Source organism: Branchiostoma belcheri, unplaced genomic scaffold (assembly GCF_001625305.1).
Source record: "Branchiostoma belcheri isolate BF01 breed outbred unplaced genomic scaffold, Haploidv18h27 scaffold96, whole genome shotgun sequence".
Lineage (NCBI taxonomy): Eukaryota > Metazoa > Chordata > Leptocardii > Amphioxiformes > Branchiostomatidae > Branchiostoma > Branchiostoma belcheri.
This window is the reverse complement of record NW_017804642.1, coordinates 504,647-529,455: the sequence shown is the minus strand read 5'-3', so window position 1 is coordinate 529,455 and position 24,809 is coordinate 504,647. Positions and strand designations below refer to the sequence as shown.

The 24,809-nt window shown below is 39.2% G+C and overlaps 1 protein-coding gene across 3 annotated transcripts in view; it reads left to right on the top strand.

Moving 5' to 3' along the window:
- The window catches only part of LOC109461797 (RISC-loading complex subunit tarbp2-like), a 26,034-nt gene extending 1,324 nt beyond the window's left edge, over positions 1-24,710 (top strand). Inside the window, exons 2-8 of one of the 3 annotated variants that reach the window (XM_019758200.1) lie at positions 12,338-12,472; positions 14,561-14,689; positions 15,810-15,839; positions 16,120-16,298; positions 16,712-16,842; positions 19,589-19,790; positions 20,553-24,710. In XM_019758200.1, coding sequence (XP_019613759.1) covers positions 12,342-12,472; positions 14,561-14,689; positions 15,810-15,839; positions 16,120-16,298; positions 16,712-16,842; positions 19,589-19,790; positions 20,553-20,728 — 978 coding nt within the window. In that variant the 5' untranslated portion in view covers positions 12,338-12,341 and the 3' untranslated portion in view covers positions 20,729-24,710. Of the gene's footprint in view, positions 1-12,337; positions 12,473-14,560; positions 14,690-15,809; positions 15,840-16,101; positions 16,299-16,711; positions 16,843-19,588; positions 19,791-20,552 lie in introns of all 3 variants that reach the window. The other 2 variants (XM_019758198.1, XM_019758199.1) reach the window with 2 other exon arrangements.
- The last annotated feature ends 99 nt before the right edge of the window (positions 24,711-24,809 follow it).

Here is a 24,809-nt window from a genome sequence, read left to right as displayed (position 1 = left end):
CTTTGGAGACCCTAAATCTAATGCGAGAGGGCGAAAAAAAAACAAGAAGGGCCCTAAAAAACAAGATGCCTAGATTAGAAATATACTAAGAGACGACAAATGTAAGGACACAGATTGAGTGAGGTGACACAGTCTAACAAACAAGAAGTCTTTTATTCATCATCAAAACAGCAATAAATCAGGTGGAACAGCAGTTGTCGTCCTGTCCTGTTTTCGCGTTACGGGTATCACGTCAAACTGACGATTTGCGGCACTGTCGTGACTCTTTGGTCATAGTTGCAGGAAGCGGAATTACTTGTTTTTTTTTTGAGGAACAGACCAAAATTAATGCGCGCGCGGACGTTATCCATAAAATTTACTTGGTATGGCCTAACAAGAGTAATTGTTGGTGCGCACTGTATGGATAAAGAAAGGGTGTTAACCAACAAAGGTTAACAGTTGAGTCTGTTGAGATGATATTGCCAATATCCATCTAGTGATCTACAGTAAATTGTCACTGTCAGTATCCATATTACATGATTGTACATTTCATGGTGTTACTGTTAGGGAAATCCTGAGTGTAACTTGACAATGGGCCTTGAATGTGTGGTGTATTTACTAGTATTGACACGAGATACCAATGGGACTAAGTAAGAATAATATTAGTATTATTACGCTGTGCTTACACTAAATTACAGTAACAGCCCAGCTGTAAATTTTCACTTACAGGGCTTGAAATACCAGGTGTATATGCAGGTTAGTGCAGGTAAAATTGGAGCTGTGCAGGTATTTCTGATGTCTACCTGCACCTAACCTGTACTGGTTCATGTACTGGGTTTATATACTAGTATACATTATGTAAGTGTATGTGGATTGTTATTTGATCCATTGACTGTTTTAGTACCAGTACTATGAATCGTACTATGATCCATATTTCCTAAATTCTGAGTAGTGCAGGTAAAATTTGTCTTGTACAGGTAATGCAGAAAAAAGTATTTCAAGCTAAATAAGATATAGGAACCAATCATCACATGCATGCATTCCAGTGGTATTATTGGTAGGCTTCATTTTGTATTTACAGAGCATCCGTAACTTACATAACTACATTTAGGTGTTCATATAATACCGTATCCAATACAAGGCCCATGGTACCTTCCCTGTTATATTACACCTCTATAATGACACGCTATCATCACAGCCTCGTATTATATGATAAAGGATTTCCCTCCTTCTCCCATGGAGGACAAAAATGTAATTTGGAACAGAAACAGGAGTGAGAGGGCACCACTAATGACCCAGATAGGATCTGGATGTCATGTTTTACGTTGCACATCTGAAGACTTGATTTCAACACTTGTCAGATTGTTGGGAGCAGAGCAGCAAATGAGTCTGAATTTGTTCGACCTTGTCATGGCTTGACGTTTGACTCACAGCGAAGGGATATTAAACCATTCCTCACATTTTCTCCTGTTCACGTAGGCGTGATATAGGATTCTTTCTGATGGGTAATACACGTAGCTTACTTTTCTTCTGTACTGTGAAGAAGTCATTTTTTTTGTACACTGTACCATAGCCTAGTAAAATTATTTCTAGAATTCTACATTTCATAAGTTCAGAAATTTCCAATTATTAGTAATATAATTACAAATGTAGATTTTGGCCAATGTTTAACATTTAGATTTGCTTCAGTGGAAGTGGTAAAACGTGTCCTTGGTGAGAATGTTCAGGCACTAGCAAGTGAAGTTCCGCGGAGCATTTACCATGGAAATAGTGATAAGATAACGCCAGGCTTGCAACATTACGCCTATGTGAGAGTGGTTGTAGGGGGAACGGGTTTTCTGCGCGTGAAGAATTTGCGCGTGAAAAACTTGCGCGTGAAAAATTTGCGCGTGAAAAATAAACGTCTTAGAAATATGTTAGAAAATATGCAGTACCAAATTCTTAGGCAGGAAAATGTTGTCCTCTGGTATAATTTTCCCTCTGTTAGCCAAAATTTTTGTTTGAAAATGTTGGTCCCTTGGGAATAAGCTAATTTGCATAATTTCCATAAAACCTGACCTTTTGAAAATCACTTGAATTTGTAAGAAATACATGGAAAAGTTACCAGTATGAGGTTTAGGATGGTAAAATGTAACAATCTGAAGCTTTTCTCCATTCTAGAAGTTTGATTTCATGCTTTCTTAAACAAATTCTTTCACGCGCAAATTTCAACCTTTTTTGCGCATGAAAACTTAACCTTTCAAAATAACCTGAAATCACAAAAAAATGGACAAAACAAGGGTATGTAGTCTAGAATGCAAGCAAAATGATGTTAGATTTTTATTTTCTTGTCTTTTTCCAACTTTTAAGCTTAAAACAGCAAAAAGTTTTCAAATCCCTTGGGAGTCAGCTAATTTGCATATCTTCACGCGCAGATTCTTCACGCGCAAGTTTTTCACGCGCAAATTTTTCACGCGCAAATTTTTCACGCGCACAAAACCCCATCTCGTTGTAGGGTGGCAAACTCCCAACAAGATTTTTTAACCGGTTTTGAAGTTGGTATAAGAGGCAGTTTAGGGAGATCTGGGCAGCTCCAGGCTAGATATAAATTATTGTATTTAATTTAATAATAATATTGCCTTGTTTCTTGATTGGCTTGAAGCAATTTGGACCAAAACTAAAAAATACACCAAACTAAAATATATTTGGAAAGATTTTTCCATTTTTAGAATCCAATAGCCAGTCCTGATTGGCTTGAAGCAATTTGGACCAAAACTAAAAAATACACCAAACTAAAATATATTTGGAAAGATTTTTCCATTTTTAGAATCCAATAGCCAGTCCTACTAGTAATGTAATTTTCCCATGGCTCTAGTACCATGCATTTCTCACATAGCGAATCGTGAATGCTGGGCCATTGCACTGTATTAGGATGATTGTCTGCGCAAGTACATGTATAATGTACATGTATAATAAAAAGGAGCGTGAAAAGGTGATGCTCCCGCTAGTCCCATGATAACAGCAGTGATTAGCAGACCTCATGATGCCATGCATAATTGCACATGTCTGTACCCCAGTAGGGTCAGTAATCCAGTCTTCCGGGATGGCTACTAATTGTGGTGTAATGAATAAGTCATGAAACGTCCTTGGGAAGTGGGGAAAGTCTGCTCACATGTACAGTGTTCATGTGTGTGTGTGTATCATCAAAGCTGTCCAGAGTGGTTGCTAATATTAATGATATGATATGATGATAATATGATATGAATCTTTATTGCATGTTCTTGCCCAGATGGCTAAATGCATAAGAGGGTATGCAGTATGCAAAAACATGAGTATTTCATACTGGTACGCTATATTCTAATGCAAAGTGCTAAGAATCTATACAATACAACAATACTATATATTACCTATCATCTACTGTTAGTTGCCCTTTCTTCCTTAATAAGATTCCATTTGTAACAATAGAACACAGATAATGCAGTTTCTGACCATGTATATTATGATAGTAGTGTGATCAGTAAAGGCATGTTCTTGTGAAAAATAGCATTTTTCAGAATTTTCCAGTCATTTATACTACATGTACCAAGCATCAAAATAATTTTCCTTTGGTGTAGTTAATACAATTTGTCCATATTTCTATTAGGGAATACATGTACAGGATATGACAATTGCCTTCTTCATAAATTGTTCTAAGGAAAAAAAAAACAAAATATGCTACATTTGATGTTACATTGCATTTCTTAAAGCAGAGGTTACACGTAGGTCTACCTGACAAATCAAAAAAATCTTATACTTAAATCCTCTGACAGCATAAGCTAATAGTATTAACTTATTACCTTCGCCAAGAAGGTTATGTTTTCAGAGGCGTTCGTGTATGTGTGTGTGTGTGTGTGTGTGTGTAAACACGATAACTTGAGAAGGCTTAAATGGACTGACTTGATATTTGGTAGTTGGGTAGGTCTTGATGAGACCTCAAAATGATTAGATTTTGGGCCCCCTGGCGGCTTGTCATGGTACTGCAGCAGAACTTCCGGTTTTGATATCTCATGATACAGACAAGCTAGGGTAACCAAATTTGGATGGTAGATAGCTCTTGTGCTGCGAATAAAGTGACATGAGTTTGAGCCCCCTAGTTGCTTGCTCTAGAACTGCAGGGGGGTTTAAAGGACAAATGTTTAAAAGAGGATAACTCAAGAAGCGATTGATGGATCATCGTGAATTTTGGTATGTAGGTAGCTTAAGTGATGCTTGACATAATGAGATTACAATTATGCAAATATGAATGTAATTTGCATAATTAATGAGGAAATTCTCTAAATCAGCTGCATTCCATTATTGGAAGTCCAAGCTTGTAACATATGTTATTAAGAACGAGAGAAACACAGGCAGATATCGATTATACAAATGAAGACTTAATTTGCATAATTAATGAGAAAATGTTATAATTGCATGGTGGTAACTGCCTTGAATTTCATACTTGGGGTGTTTGAAAGTTAAGTGAAGGTGAGCATAATTAAACATAACTTACTCAAATAAGGACCACATTTGCATAATTTATGAGGAAATGCTATGATGGCATTCTTTGTTAAGATAAGACTGTCTTTTGGTGTAGAATATGATCAACAGATATAATTCATGCAATTGAGGATCCTATTTGCATAATGAGGGGGATTAATATATAATTTCTTATTCATAAAGGCTAACTTCATTTGGCGAAGGTATGAGATCGTGGAACTCTAGTTACTTATGTACTAGAATCAGGACCCACGCATCCCCTATATTAGTTTGCTTAAGTGGAGCTACAGCTTACTTACCTAGTGGATAATGTGTGACATATTGGCTGATTGTTAAGGACATAATCTTAAGAGCTATCGGCAATGAAGTTGGATGGGAAGCCTGGAGCTGGTGCATTGATCCAGGGCAGACTATTTCATTAAATTAATACCAATCTTGGCTGAGTACCAACAGCTGGCTGGTAATGTATAGCCAGTTGAAGTTGTCCTGACAGGAGTTACTCAGATGCAGAGCCCTGTATTTATGTTTCTGGAGTCAACATGGATATCTTTGGGTACTGGCAGAAAAGATTGGCAGAAGTGCTGGGAATTTTTATGGCACTTGTACAAAATACTTTTTTGAACCAGGTTGCCCAGTGGGCAACCTACGGCAAAAATTTGGTTGCTCATCAGAATTTTAGGTTTCCCCACCTACTATAAGTTACTACTTTCCTCAAATTAAGTAATGTTACATACATACTCTGATGTCCCGATTAAACGTACCGGTACGTTTATTTTTTTCGGCCCGAACGTCCACCCGGTACATTCTTATTAGGGACGGTACGTTTATTAATTTTTGGGAAAAAAATTGTCCGTACGTACCGCACCATCAGCAAGTGGCCGGCGGCCGCAAAATTCGGCAACACGTCACAGATAAATATTTGGTCCATGATAGCGGCATTTCCCATGAATATAATGTATATTATTTATTTTTCGCCTGCTGTCCATTTTTAAGTCCCAAAACGTCTGAAAAAGCAAAAATTTGCCCACAAAACCGAAAGGGAAGGCGAGTAGCTAATCGACGTATTTAGCACACGGCGGCCGCAAGTCCTTGTCAAAATCGGCAACGCGGCAGAAAAATGCCTGGTCCATTTTAGCGATATTTACCATGAAAAAAACGTATGTGGTTTATTTTCCCTCTGGTGTTAGTTTTTAGGTCCCGAAACCCCTAAAAAGTAAGAAATTTGCCCACAAGACGGACGGCCGACGTGGGGAGGGCGCCTAGCGCCTGAGCAGCATGACCCGTAAAAAGTCAAAGGTCATAGGGCACCCATATTGCGCAATCACCGTAAAAGCGCCGATTTAGTTAATTTTAGGGCGTTTAAAATTGATACAATCACATTATCAATTTTTAAAAAAACAATGAGATGGAAACCAATCAAAATGTTATGCTAAATAATACTTTTTTTCTTCAAAAGTTTTTTTCTTCAGAAGTTTTTCTTCTTCAGAATCCAGACTTTGACCAGACTAGACAATGTACCATACCAAATAATTATTATGTTGAAATGGATTTTGTAGTAGATATACTTATTAAACCCCTATATTTGTACTTAATTGGGCTTGATTTTCTATCTCTTAAGTTAGTCAGATTTTAAACTCAAGTTGCAGGAGAAGGCTTAGCAAAGTGCATTTCAGAAGTGTAAAATGCAATTGCTTCTCCTACGGATTTCGTATTTCCCCAAAACAAGTACAATATATATATACTCATTAATTAAAGTGATATATACTCACTAATTAAATGTAACAGTGAAAGATTTGCCAATATATTGGTATTGAAATAAAGAGCACATTTTAGTATCAAAGACACACAGTTCACCTGTCAATTTGGTCATTTTCCGGGGGGTACGTTTATTCCGGAGGGTATGTTTATCAGACTTTGACGATTTGTCCGGGGGGTATGTTTATTCCGGGGGGTATGTTTATTAGGGACATGAGAGTAAGCCTTTCATAATATATCTAACAGCCTTTAGTTGACTGATACTAGTAATATTATTACTAATAGCCATTAATACCTAAAATTAAAAAGCCTCTGCCAGATATATACAGTAGTGGTGCAAGCCAAATGGGCATGATTTGGGGGGGGGGGCACACTGGGCTACCTAGGTTCAAAAATAGGTTGCCCCAAGTAAAATTTGGTTGCCCAGGGCAACTGGGCAGCCAGGTATTTTGCACGCTGTATGGGAAGTTGTAAAAGTCTGTAGGTTTTTAACAGAAGAATGTTTGTTAGTACTAACCAAGATATCTGTCCAAAAATACTGTGTGATCATTTTGAAAGAAGAAAGCTCAGTGCCAATAAAATTATATACTCCTTACTCCATGGCTTTCTCTACCAGTTTTTACAACATACAGTTTTGTAATGTTAAGGACAGAAAGATAGCTACAGAGAGGATTCCGCATATTTGTATAGCCCATTCGTCAGCGCATTTTATACAGTTACCCGGCCTATACGATAGGCCGGCATAGCACTATAGGCGGGACGAAGGGGAGGGGAGGGGGGAATAGCAACGAGCATACTTACACTAAGACAAACAACGCGCTCACGATCTCGTATGCCGCAACTTTATACGTAAAATTGTATTCATGGTACAGTACAAATAAAAGAAATCTTAATTGTTTTTTTTTCTTGCGAAGGGTTTACTAAAAACGGCTGCGTAACAAACAGTTACGCCGAAGCATAAACAAAGAGTACATCGACCGGCAAAATCCCTTCAGAAACTGTCTGTAACGTTCTGAATCAGTACAGAAACGATAGAAAATCAAACAAGTAAACCTGTCGCTTGATAGGTCACAACTCCTTGGCTTAAAAGATCGATAAACTAAACAAATTTCTGAAGTCCGTGGACATCTCAAAAATGAACAAACTTCACAAAATGGCGCCGCGGCGTGGGTCACGCTATCCCGTCAGACACTGCGTTCGGGTCAGCGGCGGTTCATTCATAATGCGTAAAATAAATTCTCAAGCGGAAATAAAGAGGGTCAATTTAATCCAGGGAATAATTTAATGTTATGGGAACACTCTGGACCTCGGCAAGACTTTTCAGAACACAATTCAGGCCGGGTCCTTGACAATCATAAGCCCTTTGCAGTGCCGCCGACCGCCGGTACCGCCCGCGTTTGGGGCGGGGCATATCTGATGTAGTGCCGACTACCACCGGGGCCACTCGCGCGCCGGCAGACGCGCTAATGTTTATAAGAAAAAGTCATTCTTTGTGGCATTTAATGTGTAGCTCTGGGTCATTATACGATCTAGTCGGACCAAATTCTATACGATACGCCGGAATATACGATAATGCGCTATACAATTATGCATTGTTTTTACAATGGTGTGAATGGTAAATGGTTTGGTGTTTTAGAATTCTATACAATTACCCGAAATATACAATTAAAAGATATACAAATAAGTGGAATCCCCTGTATTATATTTGTCATAACAAAATAGTTTTGAAAAAAAAAGGTTGCAATGAAATTATATGCTTCTTACTCCATGGCTTTCTCAACCAGTTTTTACACAATACAGTCTTGTAATGTTAAGGATATAAAGATATATATATGAGCAAGGTCAAATGACAATAATGGAGTAAGTGAATAATTTGAAAAATATTTGCTTTCTTTCTTTCTTTTCCTAAATTCAAGTTGATTGAATGTGTGGTTGACGAATAATTGCAACGTAAAACTAAAACAAAACAATTTGGAAAGCAGATTTTCTACAGAACATACAGTTGACAACTTGTTGAGGAAAAAAAAAAGAAAAGACCACAACTTTACATCCATAAGTAAGAATACTAACAATAAAGTGAAGAAATGAAAAGTTGCTGACTTCCATTTTGGTGATTGGTATCGTGAGTACTCGACAGTCGTATTGATTTTTGCCCAGGTACTGAAAGGAGAAGATAGTGCACACTTGCACTGTCTGAGTTTGTGCAGGAAATTTAATTTGTGCCCCGCATGACTAAAGGCCAGAAAATCAATAGAAGCTGTAGTGGCCAGAAGATATTGGATTATGATAAAGTATTGTACAGCCCCTCTCCCGTGTAGGGTTGAAAGGATCAGACGTTTTATGTTTTAGCTTCTATTGCCGGTGTATGTAGGTGTAATGGTTATTCTGTAATGGGGGCAGTAAAATTGGAGGTGGGTAGTGCAAGATGTCGGCTTGGCAATAACTTCAGAGCTCTGTCTTATGGCACATATACGAGTATGTATATGCCTCTGGTGATGGAAGTAGGTCAGATATTCCTCCTTTGTGGTTTTTTGGCGACGTCTCAGGGAGGAGCCTAATGGTACAGTATTGTGTGCAGTTTGCAAGAATTCCCATATTGTGTCTCTACTAAGGCCATGTTGATTTGATTATATGGATGACATCCGTGCGCGCATCAATTTTCGGCCGTTTCCCCTCCAAAAAAAGTTTTCAACCATACTGTAAATCGTACAAAACAGTTGCAAAATGAGCACATATATACCGAGTAGGTAAAAAAAAAACATTCGGAAAACGATACCAATGTCACAGAACGCCAAACTCGAACAAAGACAAAAATGTTAAGAAATGAATTTGAAGACTAGATTATTCACCAAACCATACTCTGTGTCATTTGTTCAACCTTCAAAACCATGTAGATTTCATATTGAAAGCAACTTTTTTTGGCCAAACTTCTTTTATTCGCACGCTTGTATCAGTTTTGGGTTTCCCAGAGAATGTCATCCATTATAATCAAATCAACATGGCCTAAAATAGCTATGAGATACAACTCAACATCAAATATGTAGTAATGGTCTTGGGACAATATAGATTTATTGTGCACTCACCTCAAATGTCAGTCATAATTCATTGGTATGGGTTTTGCTTTCAATATTCAAGATATGTTGAAAGTTAAAGGTCACATTCCACTACATGTGGAGCATAGGGGATGTGCCTGTCTCCATTTCTGTAGCCCTTGGGCCACACAGTTGTGCAAGCACTACAGCAGGGGGCTAGCCTGCTGGTAGTGTTGTGTGTTTGACTGTTCCATACTCTTTCTCATAGATGCTGACTTTTGCTGAGTGCTAAGCAGAGAAAGCAGTATGTACCAGTTGTTTAGACTCTTTGGTATGACCCAGCTGGGGTTTGAACTCACGACCTCATGGTTACAAAGCGAGCATATGTAGTTTTACTATATATATTAGCAGGGTTCTTATATATATATGCTATAAGTTATAGAGGGTGGGACAAGGGTGTTGGTAGTTTAGGCCACACCAATTTAATTTGTAGGTTCACGGATTCGCCCGCTTCATTTTTTTTCTGTTTTGCAAAAAAAAAAACATTTCAACCTCTGATTGGTCTGAATCAACTCTAAAATGATCATATTTTGGCCCATTATAAGATCTAGAGTTGAAGGAAGTATCATCTCTTCAGAGTTGTTATAGTTTTTGCATCTACATGTATATCAATGCTGTGTTTTGATGAAAAGTTCATTGTTTGGAATACAAATCAGCCTGGTATGTTGACTTCATGGCTCCCATCATAGCATTTGGGGCTATCATAGGATGCCTACATCTGTTCTATTTGTATTTTTTTTTCACCTTGTGAGTGTCACTTCATATTTTTTTGGAAAGAATCCGAGAACAAACTAATCAAATTGGTGTGACCTTATTAAATTTCTAAAGGTGACAAAACACAGGCCTACAGTACCGTTCGCGTTATAGTTAACCGGGTACCCCGTTACTAACGAGTTAGATTTTCGTCAGAAAATGGTTAGAAAATCGTCAGTATTTGGTTAGATTTTCGTTAGAAAATGGTTAGAAAATCGTCAGAAATTATTTCTAACGCGTTACCGTTTGCGTTAATGTGATAGGGTCGGATTTCATGTTTGTTTTGCGCGCCGACAAGACAATAGCAATTTGCCACCTCCTGGGGCGTCCGCTAATGTGTTGCGATGTTGCCCCTTGAAAAATAACAGCACCAGAGGCAAGTGGACATGTGATTCGAAAAATAACTTTGTGGTTTATCCGTGTGTCGACTGTGTGAAGCGAATTGTGCTATCTTTTAATGCTATTCTATAGTTATTTCTAGCGGAAAATATTACGTTGTGTAATACAATGTCAATGTATGTCAACAAAGTGTAGCAGTGGGCAGACGATGTCTTGTACATTTTGTACCAGTGGCGGCCTACCGCTCTCACAGGACGTCATGGGACGTGACGAAACAAGAAATATCTGCCGTAGAAGAAATATAAATCGGTAACTCACGCCTTAAATTCACGGCGGTTTTTGACACAAAAGAAAAATCATTATAATTTTTGTAAGGCGCGCGGCTTACTAGTAGTAGCGGCTTACTCACGGTAAAATGTACCGTCACTCCCGGCGCAAGGACTCGGTTCGCCAGCTGAGGACTTTCCACAACCATGATGATATCATAGTTAATAAAGGAATATATAATAGATCTATCATGTTGAAATGATAATTGTAATACATGGTTCTATTTAATAGCGGTAGTTTTGTTTCTTATTTTGACGGGGGAAACTGTCGAGGGTATTAAAATCGAGGGAACGCAAACTGAGATCGGCTCACTTCCGGGTGTAAAACGCCAAAATTTCTCGACGATTGTATAAAAATGACCACTCATTTGTCGCCTACGGTAGCGTGTACATGGTAGTGCTATCATATCGTGCCAAAGTCAGCGTCAAACGTCAGAAAATCCCCGTAAAAATATAGTTGCAAAACACATTTCCCACGCACTCACGGCCGGTCGCCATGGCCGCGGCCGCCCTGTGATGCAGGCAGCATGCTCTTTTTAATATGCAAGTAGCTACGCTCTGATTGGTTCACCTTAGATGACCTGCGCTCTGATTGGCTAGAACGAAGCCCGTTGCATGCTGGGGCGCCCTTCCACGCGCGAAGTGCGATCTCGAGATAGCCACATTTACGCTGGTTTCTACCTTATTTCTACGACTAATTAGCAACATCCTAGTAACGAAATGCGTACTCAAAAGATTTTTCGAGAAAAAAAATATATGTACATGTGGATTTGTGGTGCCTTTGGCGTAATTTTGTTGGTCACATACAACGTAATGTAACACGGAAGTGCACGGAGTCGGAGTCGCAGCACGGCTTTCCGTCCCACTCTAAACAAAACTCCAAGGACAAAACAAAACTCCCCAAAACTGGCCAATAATTAGCCATAAAAATGTTTGTGGGCACGTGTATTAAATATGCGCGCTAAATATGCTGCCTTTTTTTCCAGTGTAATAGGAATTTTCCGCGATGTTTTTGCACATCCCTAACGTTACCTCACGCCCGCCGCCTATTATGTATGGCGGACAAGGACCTTTATAACTTCAGATCATCTCTAAGGATTGCATATTCGGTGGTAAAAGAAGTAAACAAACAGAGAAAAACAGCAAAATAAAGTTGACAAACTATGGAAACGCTTGCCTGGGCAACAGTGACAAAAGAAAATGTCGATCTAATTGATGCGCCGGTGATCGTTAAAACGTTTTAAACGTTATAATATACTAGTAGTAAAATGCAGGCTAGATCAACGTTCCTTCCGCTGTTCCAGCGGTGTGTATCGGTAATTTCCCGCCCCGCATGAGGTAAATTAGTACTCCTCCCACGATTCCTGTGATGTTACCGCGCCTGCATATGAATGGAGAAGTCTGACGAAAAAGAAACGCGTTACTTTTGGAAAAGTAACGGAAAACTTACGGAAAACTTACGGACAACTTACGGAAAACTTACGGAAAAGAAACGCGTTAGTAACGGCCGTTAGGGTAACTATAACGCGAACGGTACTGTAAGACTACTAGTACCTTAGACTGAGACTCTGGTTAATTTGAACCCTTGATGTATTCCAGAGCCATGAGCACCATGGGACACCAGAAAACTCCCATCAGCCTCCTGCAGGAGCTCAGCACCCACATGGGCAAAACGGCGCAGTACGATCTCATCGCAACAGAGGGCGCTGCTCACCAGCAGACCTTTGTGTTTCGGTAAAGACAACATGTCTGCATTGACTAACTCGCTGTAGCATGTCGACTTTAAAGTAGTGCTGCGTACCGGTTCACTGGACTTGGATCCAGACTTGTAAGATGATGTTTCGGTTCAAGTCCAAAAAAACCTAAAAGTCAAGAACCGAGTCCGGACTTATTACCATAAAAGACCATTTCACATACCCCTTTTCTTTCCAAACCACCTAAAACCTTCTGTAGATTGCAAAATCTTTGCTGCAAAATGAAGAAAGCATTGCCATCGGGCATCGTCAAGTACCGGCCTCCATGTTATGTGGCCAAAGTTTCACCCAGACAACATTGCAAGGTTGCCAACATTCAATTTTGTATATGCCACGGGTTTAGGTCCAGACTTACGAGTCCGGAACTGAACCTAAACCTCTGGACTTGAATCCGGACCTGAACCTAAAATTGGGTTTAGGTATGCAGCACTACTTTTAAGGCCTAGGAAAAATGTGTTGTGTTTCCTGTTTCTCAACCGACCTAGAAAAACCTGCCAACCGTAGACTTTTTTAGGGGTGGACCCCTGCAAGGGACATCCATTTTCCAAGCTGATCAACCTTTTCTAACTCTATGATCATGATAAAATGTTGTACAATTGATTTTCCAACATTGCCATTGAAAATATTAGTGTCCTCATGCAAGTTTTACTTCGTTAAACTGTATTGCATAATTATAAGATGGATCACTATATAGATATCACCACATACAGATTCTAAAAAAAAGACAAAAAGATAATTCCTTACCTACTGACCTTAATGTTTTTCAGGGCTGAAACAGGAAACACAACATTTTTTTCCTAGGCCCTCGTATGTTAGCTCCAACTAGACATAATCACTATAGACTGTTCTACATACTGAGTGACATACATTTGTAGTTTTATCTTCAGTATAACTATTCCAAGGACAGTTGATATTAACATGCGTACCTGCATACCAAGACAAGTAATAGTCACACAATTTGTCTTTGTAATTAAATCTCCTCCCTTTGGTGCAACTGATTGAGCACAATCATGAACAGAATGCAAACAAAATATCCCTGTCATATCGCATTAACATGTGTATATTCATTCATGATTACAATGAAAATTTCTAGCAAAAACCAAAACTAGAGCATGATGTACGTATTGTCCTGTTGAAATGACAACTCCTCTCAGCTTCAATTTGTTACAATGAGGTGTGATTAATTTTTGATTTGGGATTTCATTTCAAACAACTACGCAATTATTTTACTCATAAATTACACAGAAAGTCTTTCAAGGTCTGGACTTTCCTGATACAAGTGCTACTTATAATTTGTAGCACATCGGCAGAACGTACTGCACCTGCGCGAAACCCTGATTTTCCACGGTTTTCGTTGGATGTTTGCTCACCGTTGCATCAGAATTTTGCCCATTGCAGACGATATATTTTCCGACATAACAATGTGGAAACTACAGACGGGATGTTAACCTTATATACACAAGTACTTGTAACCTTATATGAGACATTCTGCCGGAGTGCTATGCACATTACATTACGGGTTTTGCGCAGGTTCAGTATGTTCTGCCGATGTGCTGTGATATGTGGAATTCAGTCTTAGATTTTGATTGATGGTACATGTATTTAGGCCACAGCAAGTAATTTTTATGGATGACATCATCGCGCGCATTGATTTTCGCCCGATTTTGGGTGAAAAAAAAGAAATTTTGTTGCCTTCTAACAGTGGTCACCATGCCGAAAATGGGCAAAGATGTCTGTTGCCATGCCAGAAAGTGGATGGCAGATAACTATGAAGAGAGGAGACAAGAAATTTCTGATTTAATGTTTTATTTCTGACTTTGATGCAGTGATATGTGATGCTGGCTGTGTATATGTGATGTTCCTATTGAATCAAAACCATTTGTACGATGATTGAGTCAAAATTCTAAAATGTAGGAACCTTGTATTTTTCGGCCCGCCTTGTTTTTTTTTTGCCCGCTCGCCTTAGATTTGGAGTCTGCGGAGGATGTCATCCATAAAATTTACTTGCTGTGGCCTACAAGTTTTGAGCTTCCCCATGCACCATGTGTGAGGTAGAGTTTTTCCCTAGCGTTACTGTAGGAGAAGTGGTGGCTACTGGTGCAGGGCTGAGTAAGAAGGCTGCGAAACACAAGGCCGCTGAGAGTGCTCTGAACATCATACAGGGCAAGGTCACTCCTGAGGAAGCCAACAACATGAGGTCTCTATCTTAACTTACTGTGTGTGTTGTTACATGTCGGTCAAGTCAGCTTGTGTATGATTCTTGCAATTGTTTTACTGTATGATCTGTGGTTGATGTGTTCATGTGCTGTTTTACAGTGTGATCTATGGTTGATGTGTTCATGTGCTGTTTTACAGTGTGATCTATGGTTGATGTGTTCATGTGCTGTTTTACAGTGTGATCTATGGTTGATGTGTTCATGTGCTGTTTTACAGTGTGATCTATGGTTGATGTGTTCATGTGCTGTTTTACAGTGTGATCTATGGTTGATGTGTTCATGTGTTGTTTTACAGTGTGATCTATGGTTGATGTGTTCATGTGTTGTTTTACAGTGTGATCTATGGTTGATGTGTTCATGTGTTGTTTTACAGTGTGATCTATGGTTGATGTGTTCATGTGTTGTTTTACAGTGTGATCTATGGTTGATGTGTTCATGTGTTGTTTTACAGTGTGATCTATGGTTGATGTGTTCATGTGTTGTTTTACAGTGTGATCTATGGTTGATGTGTTCATGTGTTGTTTTACAGTGTGATCTATGGTTGATGTGTTCATGTGTTTGTTTACAGTGTGATCTATGGTTGATGTGTTCATGTGTTGTTTTACAGTGTGATCTATGGTTGATGTGTTCATGTGTTGTTTTACAGTGTGATCTATGGTTGATGTGTTCATGTGTTGTTTTACAGTGTGATCTATGGTTGATGTGTTCTTGTGTTGTTTTACTGTAGGATCTATGGTTGATGTGCTCATGTGTTACTTTATGATCTATGGTTGATGTGCTCATGTGTTGTTTTACAGTGTTATCGATGGATGATGTGTCTCTGTGTTTTGTTTTATTGAATGATTTTTGGTTGATGTGTTCATGTGTTGTTTTAGTAGTTATCTATGGTTGTGTTCATGTGTTGTTTTACTTTATGATCTATGGATGATGTGTTTCTTTGTTTTGTTTTACTAAATGATTTCTGGATAATGTGTACGTGTTACTTTAAAGTATGAACTATGGATGATGATGTGTTCATGTGTTTTAAATTACTGAATGATTTCTGGATGATGTGTTCATGTGTTGTTTTACTGTGTAATATTTGGTTGTGTTGTTTTACAGTCATCTCCATACTACTGCTGGAGAACAAAGGTAAGACTTCTTTCATTTCATACAACTTTTTGCAATTATATTTTAAGCTAGGGCTGACTACCTGTAATGGTATTGTGGTACAGGTCCGGACCTAAACATCGGGTGTTCCTGTACCTGAACAAAATAGTGAAACTTTTTTCAACAAAACATAGAGCTGAAACATACTATGAAATTTTGCTACCGTACATGTAGGTAGAAAGCACTAGGTGAGAGAAGTTGTTTGTGTCGATGAAAAGTTTTAACTCTAAATGTGTACATGTAGCTGCCCTGTTCCACCCAGCACCTACTCGGAGTCGGGCGGAGTCCTGACCCCCCCGGACAACCCCATTGGTCAGCTGCAGGAGCTGGTGGTGGAGCGCGGGTGGAGACTCCCCGAGTACATCGTGATCTCGGAACAGGGCCCTCCCCACTGCAAGGAGTTCACCATCCAGGTCAAGGTCGAGAAGTTCAAGGACACAGGTCAGTCACAACAACAACATTCATGAAAACATCAGTATCAGTTTTATAAATTTGCTTTGCTTTGTATAGTTGCTATATAATTTATTTATTTGAAAATGGTCCAGTTTTGCACTGGGGTAAGTTATAGTCCACTATTGCGAGGGAGGGAGATGGACTGAAATATGCTGTATTTGCTCCCAAGCAAATGTCGGCCTTTCTAGTCTTTGCTTTGCTTTTTTCCCCCCAATGGGTCATGGCAATACAAGCACAACGAAAAAAGAAAAGACACAATGATTGAATTGAAAGTAAATACATATTAGAGTATAACGACAAAACAAACAAATCAGACCGAAATCTGAACAAAAGTTGCACTATGAATGATTAACAAAAATTTGCAAGAATACTCCAAAAGCGTCTCTGCGTGTGTCTGACAGGGACTGGTTCATCCAAGAAGGCAGCGAAGCGTTCTGCGGCGGGGGTGCTCCTGACACGACTGCGGGAGATCCCGCCGGACCAGCAGGACATGGTGCGAGACGCAGACATCGACGAGGACTCCGTTCCTTTTGTACGTAATCCTGATCCTACAAGTAATCCTGATCCTACAAGTAATCCTGATCCTACAAGTAATCCTGATCCTACAACTCTAACAGGAACCTCAACGGAAGTACCGGATGAGGATGCATAAGCAAAGATTTTTAGAAAATAGCACGGCGGCAGAACGTACTGCACTTGCGCAAAACCCGTAATGAATTGTGCATAGCACTTTGGAAGAAGGTCTCATATAACCGTTGTATTTGCGGAAAAGGTTAACGTCCCGTCTGTAGTTTCCAAAATATTAAATGTTATGTCTGGAAAGATATCCTCTGCAACGTTGACCAAACATCCAACAAAACCGTGAAAATGAGGGTTTCATGCAACTGCAGTATGTTCTGCCTACGTGTTCTACGTACTTATGTTGTGTTTAGAACTTCCATCAAATTGCAGGACGATGCAACTCAAGTCATTATTCTCTCTGGCCTGAATCATAGTGCTTTTTTTTGTATATAATTTCAGGCCTTTGATATGACTCTTAACTCTAGTATTCAACCCCTTTGAAACCTTTGGTCTGAAAAACTTGCAAACATACAAACTGCCTTCAACTACAAGAACACAATTGAACTCGGAGAATGCCAATTTAAATTATGATTATGAGAGTGGAAACATTAAGATACAAGGGCAAAAGATTTTAGCAAAGCTCTGTCTGAAAACTGATTGCTTTATATTTTTGTACAGAAAGCTAGTATGTATGATTTTGTCAGGTTAAGAAATTGGTGTCAAGAGACTTGTAAAGTAGACACTGATATCTTGACTCAGTGTTTTTCAGTGGGACTGTTTTAACCAAATTTAATAATTATATGAGTATGAAATAAAAATGCATTTCACAATCTTTCGTTTCATTGTTTGATTGAACAGCTATTTGGAAACTACTAGTTTGAAAAACGTTTTCTCTCTTTTTACAAAAGAAAGGTGAATATTCTCTAAAACTGTTTATCTACAGTTTTGTCAAGAAAAGATTTTAGCCAGTCTCAAGTAAAGCTTGTGCCTCCTGGGCTACCTTGTTCGAAACAGTGCAGTGTTTGTTTGAGAAATATACTCACTGGGAAACACTGCAAGTCAGTCTCTACTTTACCTAGCCTCCAACAGACATTCAGGGAGGAGGTAGGGATGTATACCCCACCTCCCTGTGAAGGCCTGTTGGAGGCTAACTTTGTGAGAATCTGCTGTGGTATGCAGAAGCGCTTCAAAGCGAATCCTCCCGAGGACATGGTGGACTCTGGTGATGAGTGGTGCGGAGAGCAGGTATACCCTGGGCCGCAGACATTCCTAGTTAGGGGTGGGGGAGGAAATGTCTACTACCACACCGGCAACTATCTATCATCTTCCTATTATAGTTAGATGTGTTAACTACCAAGTAAAGATCTGTAGTCGGACCAATTTCTGTTCTCACATGACAAAAGTTTTGGTGCCACTTTTTCCCTTTCCAGAATGTTTTTCAAATTTGAGAACTGGTACTTTGCTGAAAAACTTTGAGGAAATATAATTTTCATTCTGACAAGGCTGCTCAAAATGTTCTGCGATTATCTTGCTGAAACTTTGTCTGTGATTGTTCAATTTCAAAGGACTCAAGTCAACATTCATAAGAATGGAAAAAAAATTAATCTCTATACAGTACTAGTTTCTGCTCTTTCATTGTGAGAAACTGTAGGATTGAAGTGATGTTGTTTAGCCTGTGTGGTACTAGACAAGTCCTGTCTACCTCAGACCAGGAGTGACTGAAACCCAGGGTAGCCTACTGTAGAGGTGTAGCACTGACATCCAGGAAACTCTACAGTACTGACTAACATAGATGGCTTACCAACCTGGAAGGTTTTGCTAGGGTACCAATTTGGTCGGAAGCATTTGGCCTTTTTTCTCAGTTCAAAGTACATGGTCATTCTAAGACTTACATTCTTTCTAAAGCAAGTCCAGGTTGTCCCAATCTGCACACAATCAAAACTGTTTCTATCTGACTTAGAAAAGAGGATAGAAAATTAATTTCTTCTCATTTGGTCATTTTAGGATCATGTTTTCATGCATCCTTTTCCCAAACATCCATACAGTAAACTCATTGTTCACATCTGTTGGAGAAAACCACCCATGTAACAACAATGTATGTTATTTTACGGTTCATCCCAGTATGGTCTGCTAACTAATCTTTCTAACCAATTAGAGAAGGTACCAGAGATATCTGTTCCCCTATCAAATATACGTGAAGTGGCAACAATGATTATCGGAAATAAATGTAATAGACTTCCTCCAAAAAATTTATCGATGACCAAATTATCATAGTTTCTGACATTAGGGTTTTTGCATTGTAGAAAGCATGTTTTCTTTTGAGCTTGGACCACACCAATTTAATTTGTTGGTTTTTGGATCCCCCGCTTCATTTTTTCTGATTTGAAAAAAAAAACATTTCATGCTCTGAATCAACTCCAAAATGCTTACTTTTTGGCCCCAATAGTTCAAGAAAGTCCCTTCTTTTCCAGTTGTTGCAGTTTTTCCATCTATCAATGCAGTGGTTTGATTAAAAGTTCAGAATTCATTGAAGTACAAACCAGCCTGGTATGTAGACTTTAAGGCTCCTATCGTAGAATGCCTAGGTCTGTTTTTTTCCCTGTCGCTTCATATTTTTTCTGAAAAAAATCCAAGAACCAACAAATCAAATAAGTGTGGCTTTATGAACACAATTCCATACACACAAATTGAGACGGTAGTTCTGATTGGTTCCCCAGGTTGTCCGAGACAACAAGACTGGCGTGAAGCCGATGCACTCTGCCCGTATCGGGATCACCTGGGCGACGCTGCGGAACTCTGCGGGAGAGAAGATCACGCGGCTCAAGTCCACCTCGCTGAGCACGCCCAACTCCAACTACTGCCAGCTGCTACAGGAACTCGCTGAGGAACAGAACTTCGAAGTGGAATATCTGGACATCGGTATGACCCACGGGTTTTCTTCATGTACTGTCACTAGGATGGTTTCTTACGAAGCAGTTTAAACTGTAATTTCTAACAGAAGAAATTTGATTACCCAAATTTTCGACTGTACAGTTACCGGTAACTCAGGTCTTTGTCAAGAAATGAGCAATCCACTACCGTGATGTGATATAAAACAAGCTATAAAATGCATGTATAACAGTTGTTTTTTTATCTATTTGTTATGCAGGATCTGCTGAAAATCATCCTATAAATATATAATCATTTAAAATTCTAGCCTGGAACCCAGCCATATTAGCCTCAGCTGACCCTCCATCTTGCAACAAGGACCAGTTAGGGAGCAGCTGAAGCGAATGTGGCTGGTCTCCAGGCTGTGTAAATTGCTGTAAAAGAGATGAAACCAGGGCTCTAGCCAGCACCAGTTTTTCTGTCAACTTGCGGCGTGTGACAGAATTTTCAACTTTGACAGAAAAAATTAACAAAAATTTTGGGTAAAACATGGAAATATCCAAAGGACCACCGACAACCACTCTCAACACCATGATTTGCCTCTAAAAATGCAGGAAATTTTGTTTTTGAAGGCTTGAAAATTCTAAATTTCTCAGGGGAAGATGCCCTTGGACCCCCCTAGATTGCGAGCGCCGAAGCTCCCCAAATCCGATGAACCTGGGCTGATGGAAAAAAAAATTCCAGCTGACTAGAGCTCTGGAAAAAACTGTCAGTTCTTGTCCCCCGACTGACGGCATCTATGTAACCATACAGCGGGTATGTTTGCTGCAGAAGAGTTGAGCGCGTCCAGTCTGCACCAGTGCCTGGTCCAGCTGACCACCCAGCCGGTCACCGTGTGCCACGGGCAGGGCCACACCCGGGACGAGGCCCACGCTCACGCCGCTCACAACGCGCTGCAGTACCTCAAGCTCATGGTCCGCCGCGCCTGAAGTCAGCAGGTCACAGGTCAAGTCGCAGGTGTATGATTGAGAACTTTCGTCACTTTCTTAGCTGGACTTTTATTCTTGCAAGAGTCGCTGGAGTAAGTTATTAGCCATTATATGGTTGTGCTGGAAGACAACATGAAAGAAAAACAAAAACAAAACAAAAATGTAGGTCACCGTTGTCCAGAAAATAGGAAAAGTTGATTCAGGCTCAACTTTAATCCAAATTCATTTGAAGGATGTCTGAGAATTAGGTGAAAATAAAATAAGAGGAAAATGTCTGACGTGTTGTGAAAAAGTGCAATGTAAGGGTCGCTTCATTCATGGCAGTCCTAGGACACAAATTGTTTACCATCTGTCTAACTGTACTGCCACAAAGAAATTTTAAGGTTTTCTTGGATGTATACGCTTAAAGAATGTGTAGAAATGGGTCTTAGTCAACAGATTTAGCTTCTCATTGACAAGTCAAGCCATTACCAGACTGGCATGACTTTGTGATCAATGGAAACCATTGCATTGTGTAATTATAATAATAATTATTGTAATACTTGCTGACTTGCAGCTGCATGGCTGCTAAAACAAACCATCTCTGTATATGACGCTTTCATCCCCAAATATTTGGTAGGCAAGGCACACTAGAAATTTGTGCTCACAATTTAAGGTATAATTCAGTGTCCTGGCCAGATAAAAAGAAAAAGGAACCAAAAATGACACTGGCCACTTTTGTTGTAAACAAGTGAATGCGTGTGTTGATATCACAAAGGCATTGGACGTTGATGATTGGATACAAGCAGTGTTGGGCAACAGTTATCAAATTGAAAAACAAAATCATACCTTCTGATAAAAAAAAAGAATTTGGCAGCTCGCCAGGCCAACTTGAAATGAAAATGATTCTGGTACCCAGCATGCACTGCCAGATCACAGGACCCAGAAGTTGTCAATTGATATATCTATGAGTGCATCATTTTTATGGAAACTACTTTCTGATATCATAATAACAAACTTAAGGTTTTAGCCATCAAAGAGCACTGTTGTTAGAAGAATATTCTTGTGACTTTTACTCATAGACTAGAATGAGAGAGAAATTTTCTGACAATTGTGCAACAAGACCAAAGCAACAGCTATGGATGTGGTCCAAACACATTTTTTGTTTCTTTTCTGATGAGGGAAGTTCTCAGGATGCCTTTTGGCAAATATTGTATATTCTTCATCCACAATTTTCCTAGGAGTTTCTACTTTGAAAACATTTGGAAAACACCGACTTCGGGGGGCATACTACAGTGTAACGATGGTTTTTGCTTGGTACTACACAGTCATGTACTAAAAACTCCTGTACAAGCACTGAGCTTTTTAGTGCAGCCATTTTCCATAAGTCCTCCCAGAAATCTTTCCTTTGTGAAAAGGACTTCCACAGCTGTTGTCATGGTAACAAAAGATAAAATAATCTGTGCAAAATCTTATCAAATCATGCAGGAAGCCATGTTGCTGGAAACGTAAACCTTCTATTGAAGGGAACTCACAAATATTGTGCATTTGTCTGTGCCATACAAAACTACAAGTCAATTAGTGCACTCATCTACAGATCACTAACAAGTTGTTGAATACTATAGTCATCTTAGAAATCAAGTCATTGCTGCCCGACTTGTTGAAATTGTAATTGATATAGCTGATAAAGAACACAGACATTGCTTTTAAGAATCTCATGCTCACTTGAGCAATTATGCAATGAGAAAAAAACGTTGCACATGTGCAAGAGTTTACAAATTAGTTACTAGTATCTTGCACAAAATGTGTTCTAGATTGTGATAATTACTGTAAGAAGATTGTGTTGCTGTTTATGTTGTAGGATATATTTGAGCTTTAGAAGCTTGTTCAATGATAGGACTGACTTACTCTGATAGATGTATTTATGCACATTCCTCCCACCTTGTGGACAGGAATCCCTTAAGAAACCCCTCCCAAAACTCTCCCAAACTGTTGACTGTCATCCACTGCAATGTTACTGTGTAATGCTCACATTCTGTTCTTCTGGGATTCCTTTACATGGGGTAGGTTTCTGTTGCAAGGAAATTCAAAATGTCTCAAGTGTCAACGACATATTTTAAACATGTAACCTACAAAGCTGAGATCAGGTATTTTGTACATCTCTCTTTACTACAAAAAATTTCAAAACAAACAGTCACGAAATTGTGATGCTGAACTGTTGAACAAGTACATTAAACAATAATGGGATTTTGTGTCTAAAAGATCTTTAGTACCAGTAGGTGAAATGTGGATAGGGGGCTAGAGGGACAACCTATGGCCCTGTTCCCACTAGGATAAAATTGTCCGGATTGAGCCAGATTGATTCGCTTTGATCCGGATCAAAGCAGATTAATCCGGCTTGGATTCAGATCGTAGCCGGATCAAAGCAAATCAATTTGGCTCAAACCAGACTATCCTATCCTCGTGGGAACAGGGCCTAAGTCTCATCTGTCTCATAGAGCTACAAAGTAACCTGAAAGAAGCCCATTCCAATCTTTCAGTAGTAGAGTATAATGTAGGTTCAAAAAGCAGGTTTTGGAAGTGGTACTATGGGGCTGTATGATATCTAGTCTCTTTGTTGCTGCTATGGCAAGAAAATGGCTAGAAAATAACCCGAGCATAGCCAGTTTGTAGGATACCCAGCTGGATTTAACTCCAGTGGGAAATGTATGATGCCTAAGTTGGCTGGCATCCAGGCTAGGAAGAGAGCCCTGTAGTTACTCACCAATAACCTGCACTTCCTGGGATCAGGTAAAGACCTGAAACTTGTGCAGCCTTACTTTATTGTTCTGTAGTAAACTGGGGGAAAAAAATCCTACAGGCCAGAAGTCTTAAGTCAAAGCAAACATGCCCCTTTCCCAGGAAGTCTATTTTAATGGAGATTGACCTCACTAGCTGACCCAAAATCAGGTGGGAAGCTATCAAATTGTACAATAACGGACTCTATATGTCCATCAGTGGTGCCATAATTGCATCAGACGTAATAGAACTACTCCTTCATGAATGTATGCTTGAATGTAAAGTTGTCCCACACACATCTGTTGTGGCCCATCTGTGCTATAATAACTGGGCAAACTTTGGACTACACCATTGAAGAGTTGTTTGTGAGAGGCTGGAAAATGCAGTGCTGAAATTTTGAAACGATCCCTGCCCTTCTTTCATGTTGATTTTATGTCTTAAATGGCAGACCAGAAAAAAAAATGGAATTACGGAGAGGAGTTTTAAAAACAAACCAAATTTTTTTAGTAACTTCACAAGGAAAGAAAATTCAAGCTTCAAATTCAAATTACTACTGGCCCAAATTCCTGGTCCACTCCTAAACAGTCCGTTTCAACAGAGTACACTCAAAAAGAAGAAAAATCCAGTCTCTACCTGTAAACTTTTTTTATGGAATAGTCCATCGATATCTTGCCTATATCAGACAGCTGTATGTCAATGAAGGGCATGGAAGATTTCAATGCTGCATGTTTGGCAGGTGATGCTACATGTGTATCTTTTTTAACCCTCACAACTTCAAGGTTGATTGAAGCTGGTTGTTGTCATCAGTCAAGTGACAGTTGGAGGGTTATACAAGTCATGTATACCCCACTGGTGTACAGCTGTTGTAGATGTGTCATTGCAAATGTTTGTGCTGTTTTCTATGTAATATAAAATAATGGAATCACTGTTTTCTCACATCTCAAAACATTTGAGAGGGAATTCAGTGAAACAGCCATTCTGAACGAAAAAATCCCCTTTTTACCAAAGTTCACCAATGTTATTTTGTGAGAATTGTGGCAGAATGGTTGTAATGATTGTAATGGGTGACTTTTGTAAGTGTGGTACTAGTAAACATTTCTTGTGATCACCGTTGTGTGTTGGTATATTTTGTAGCAGGTGGTGATATAATATTATTTTGTATGTTGAAAAATGTAGAAAGTACTAGCACCAGGTGTAATAAAATGTGAGAATTTAAAGGACTTGAGATCGTGTTGTGTCATTGTTTTGCTGAAAATCAAAATATTTCATACAACAGATTTAATTCAAAATTAGGCCACACCAATTTAATTTCTTGGTTAATGTA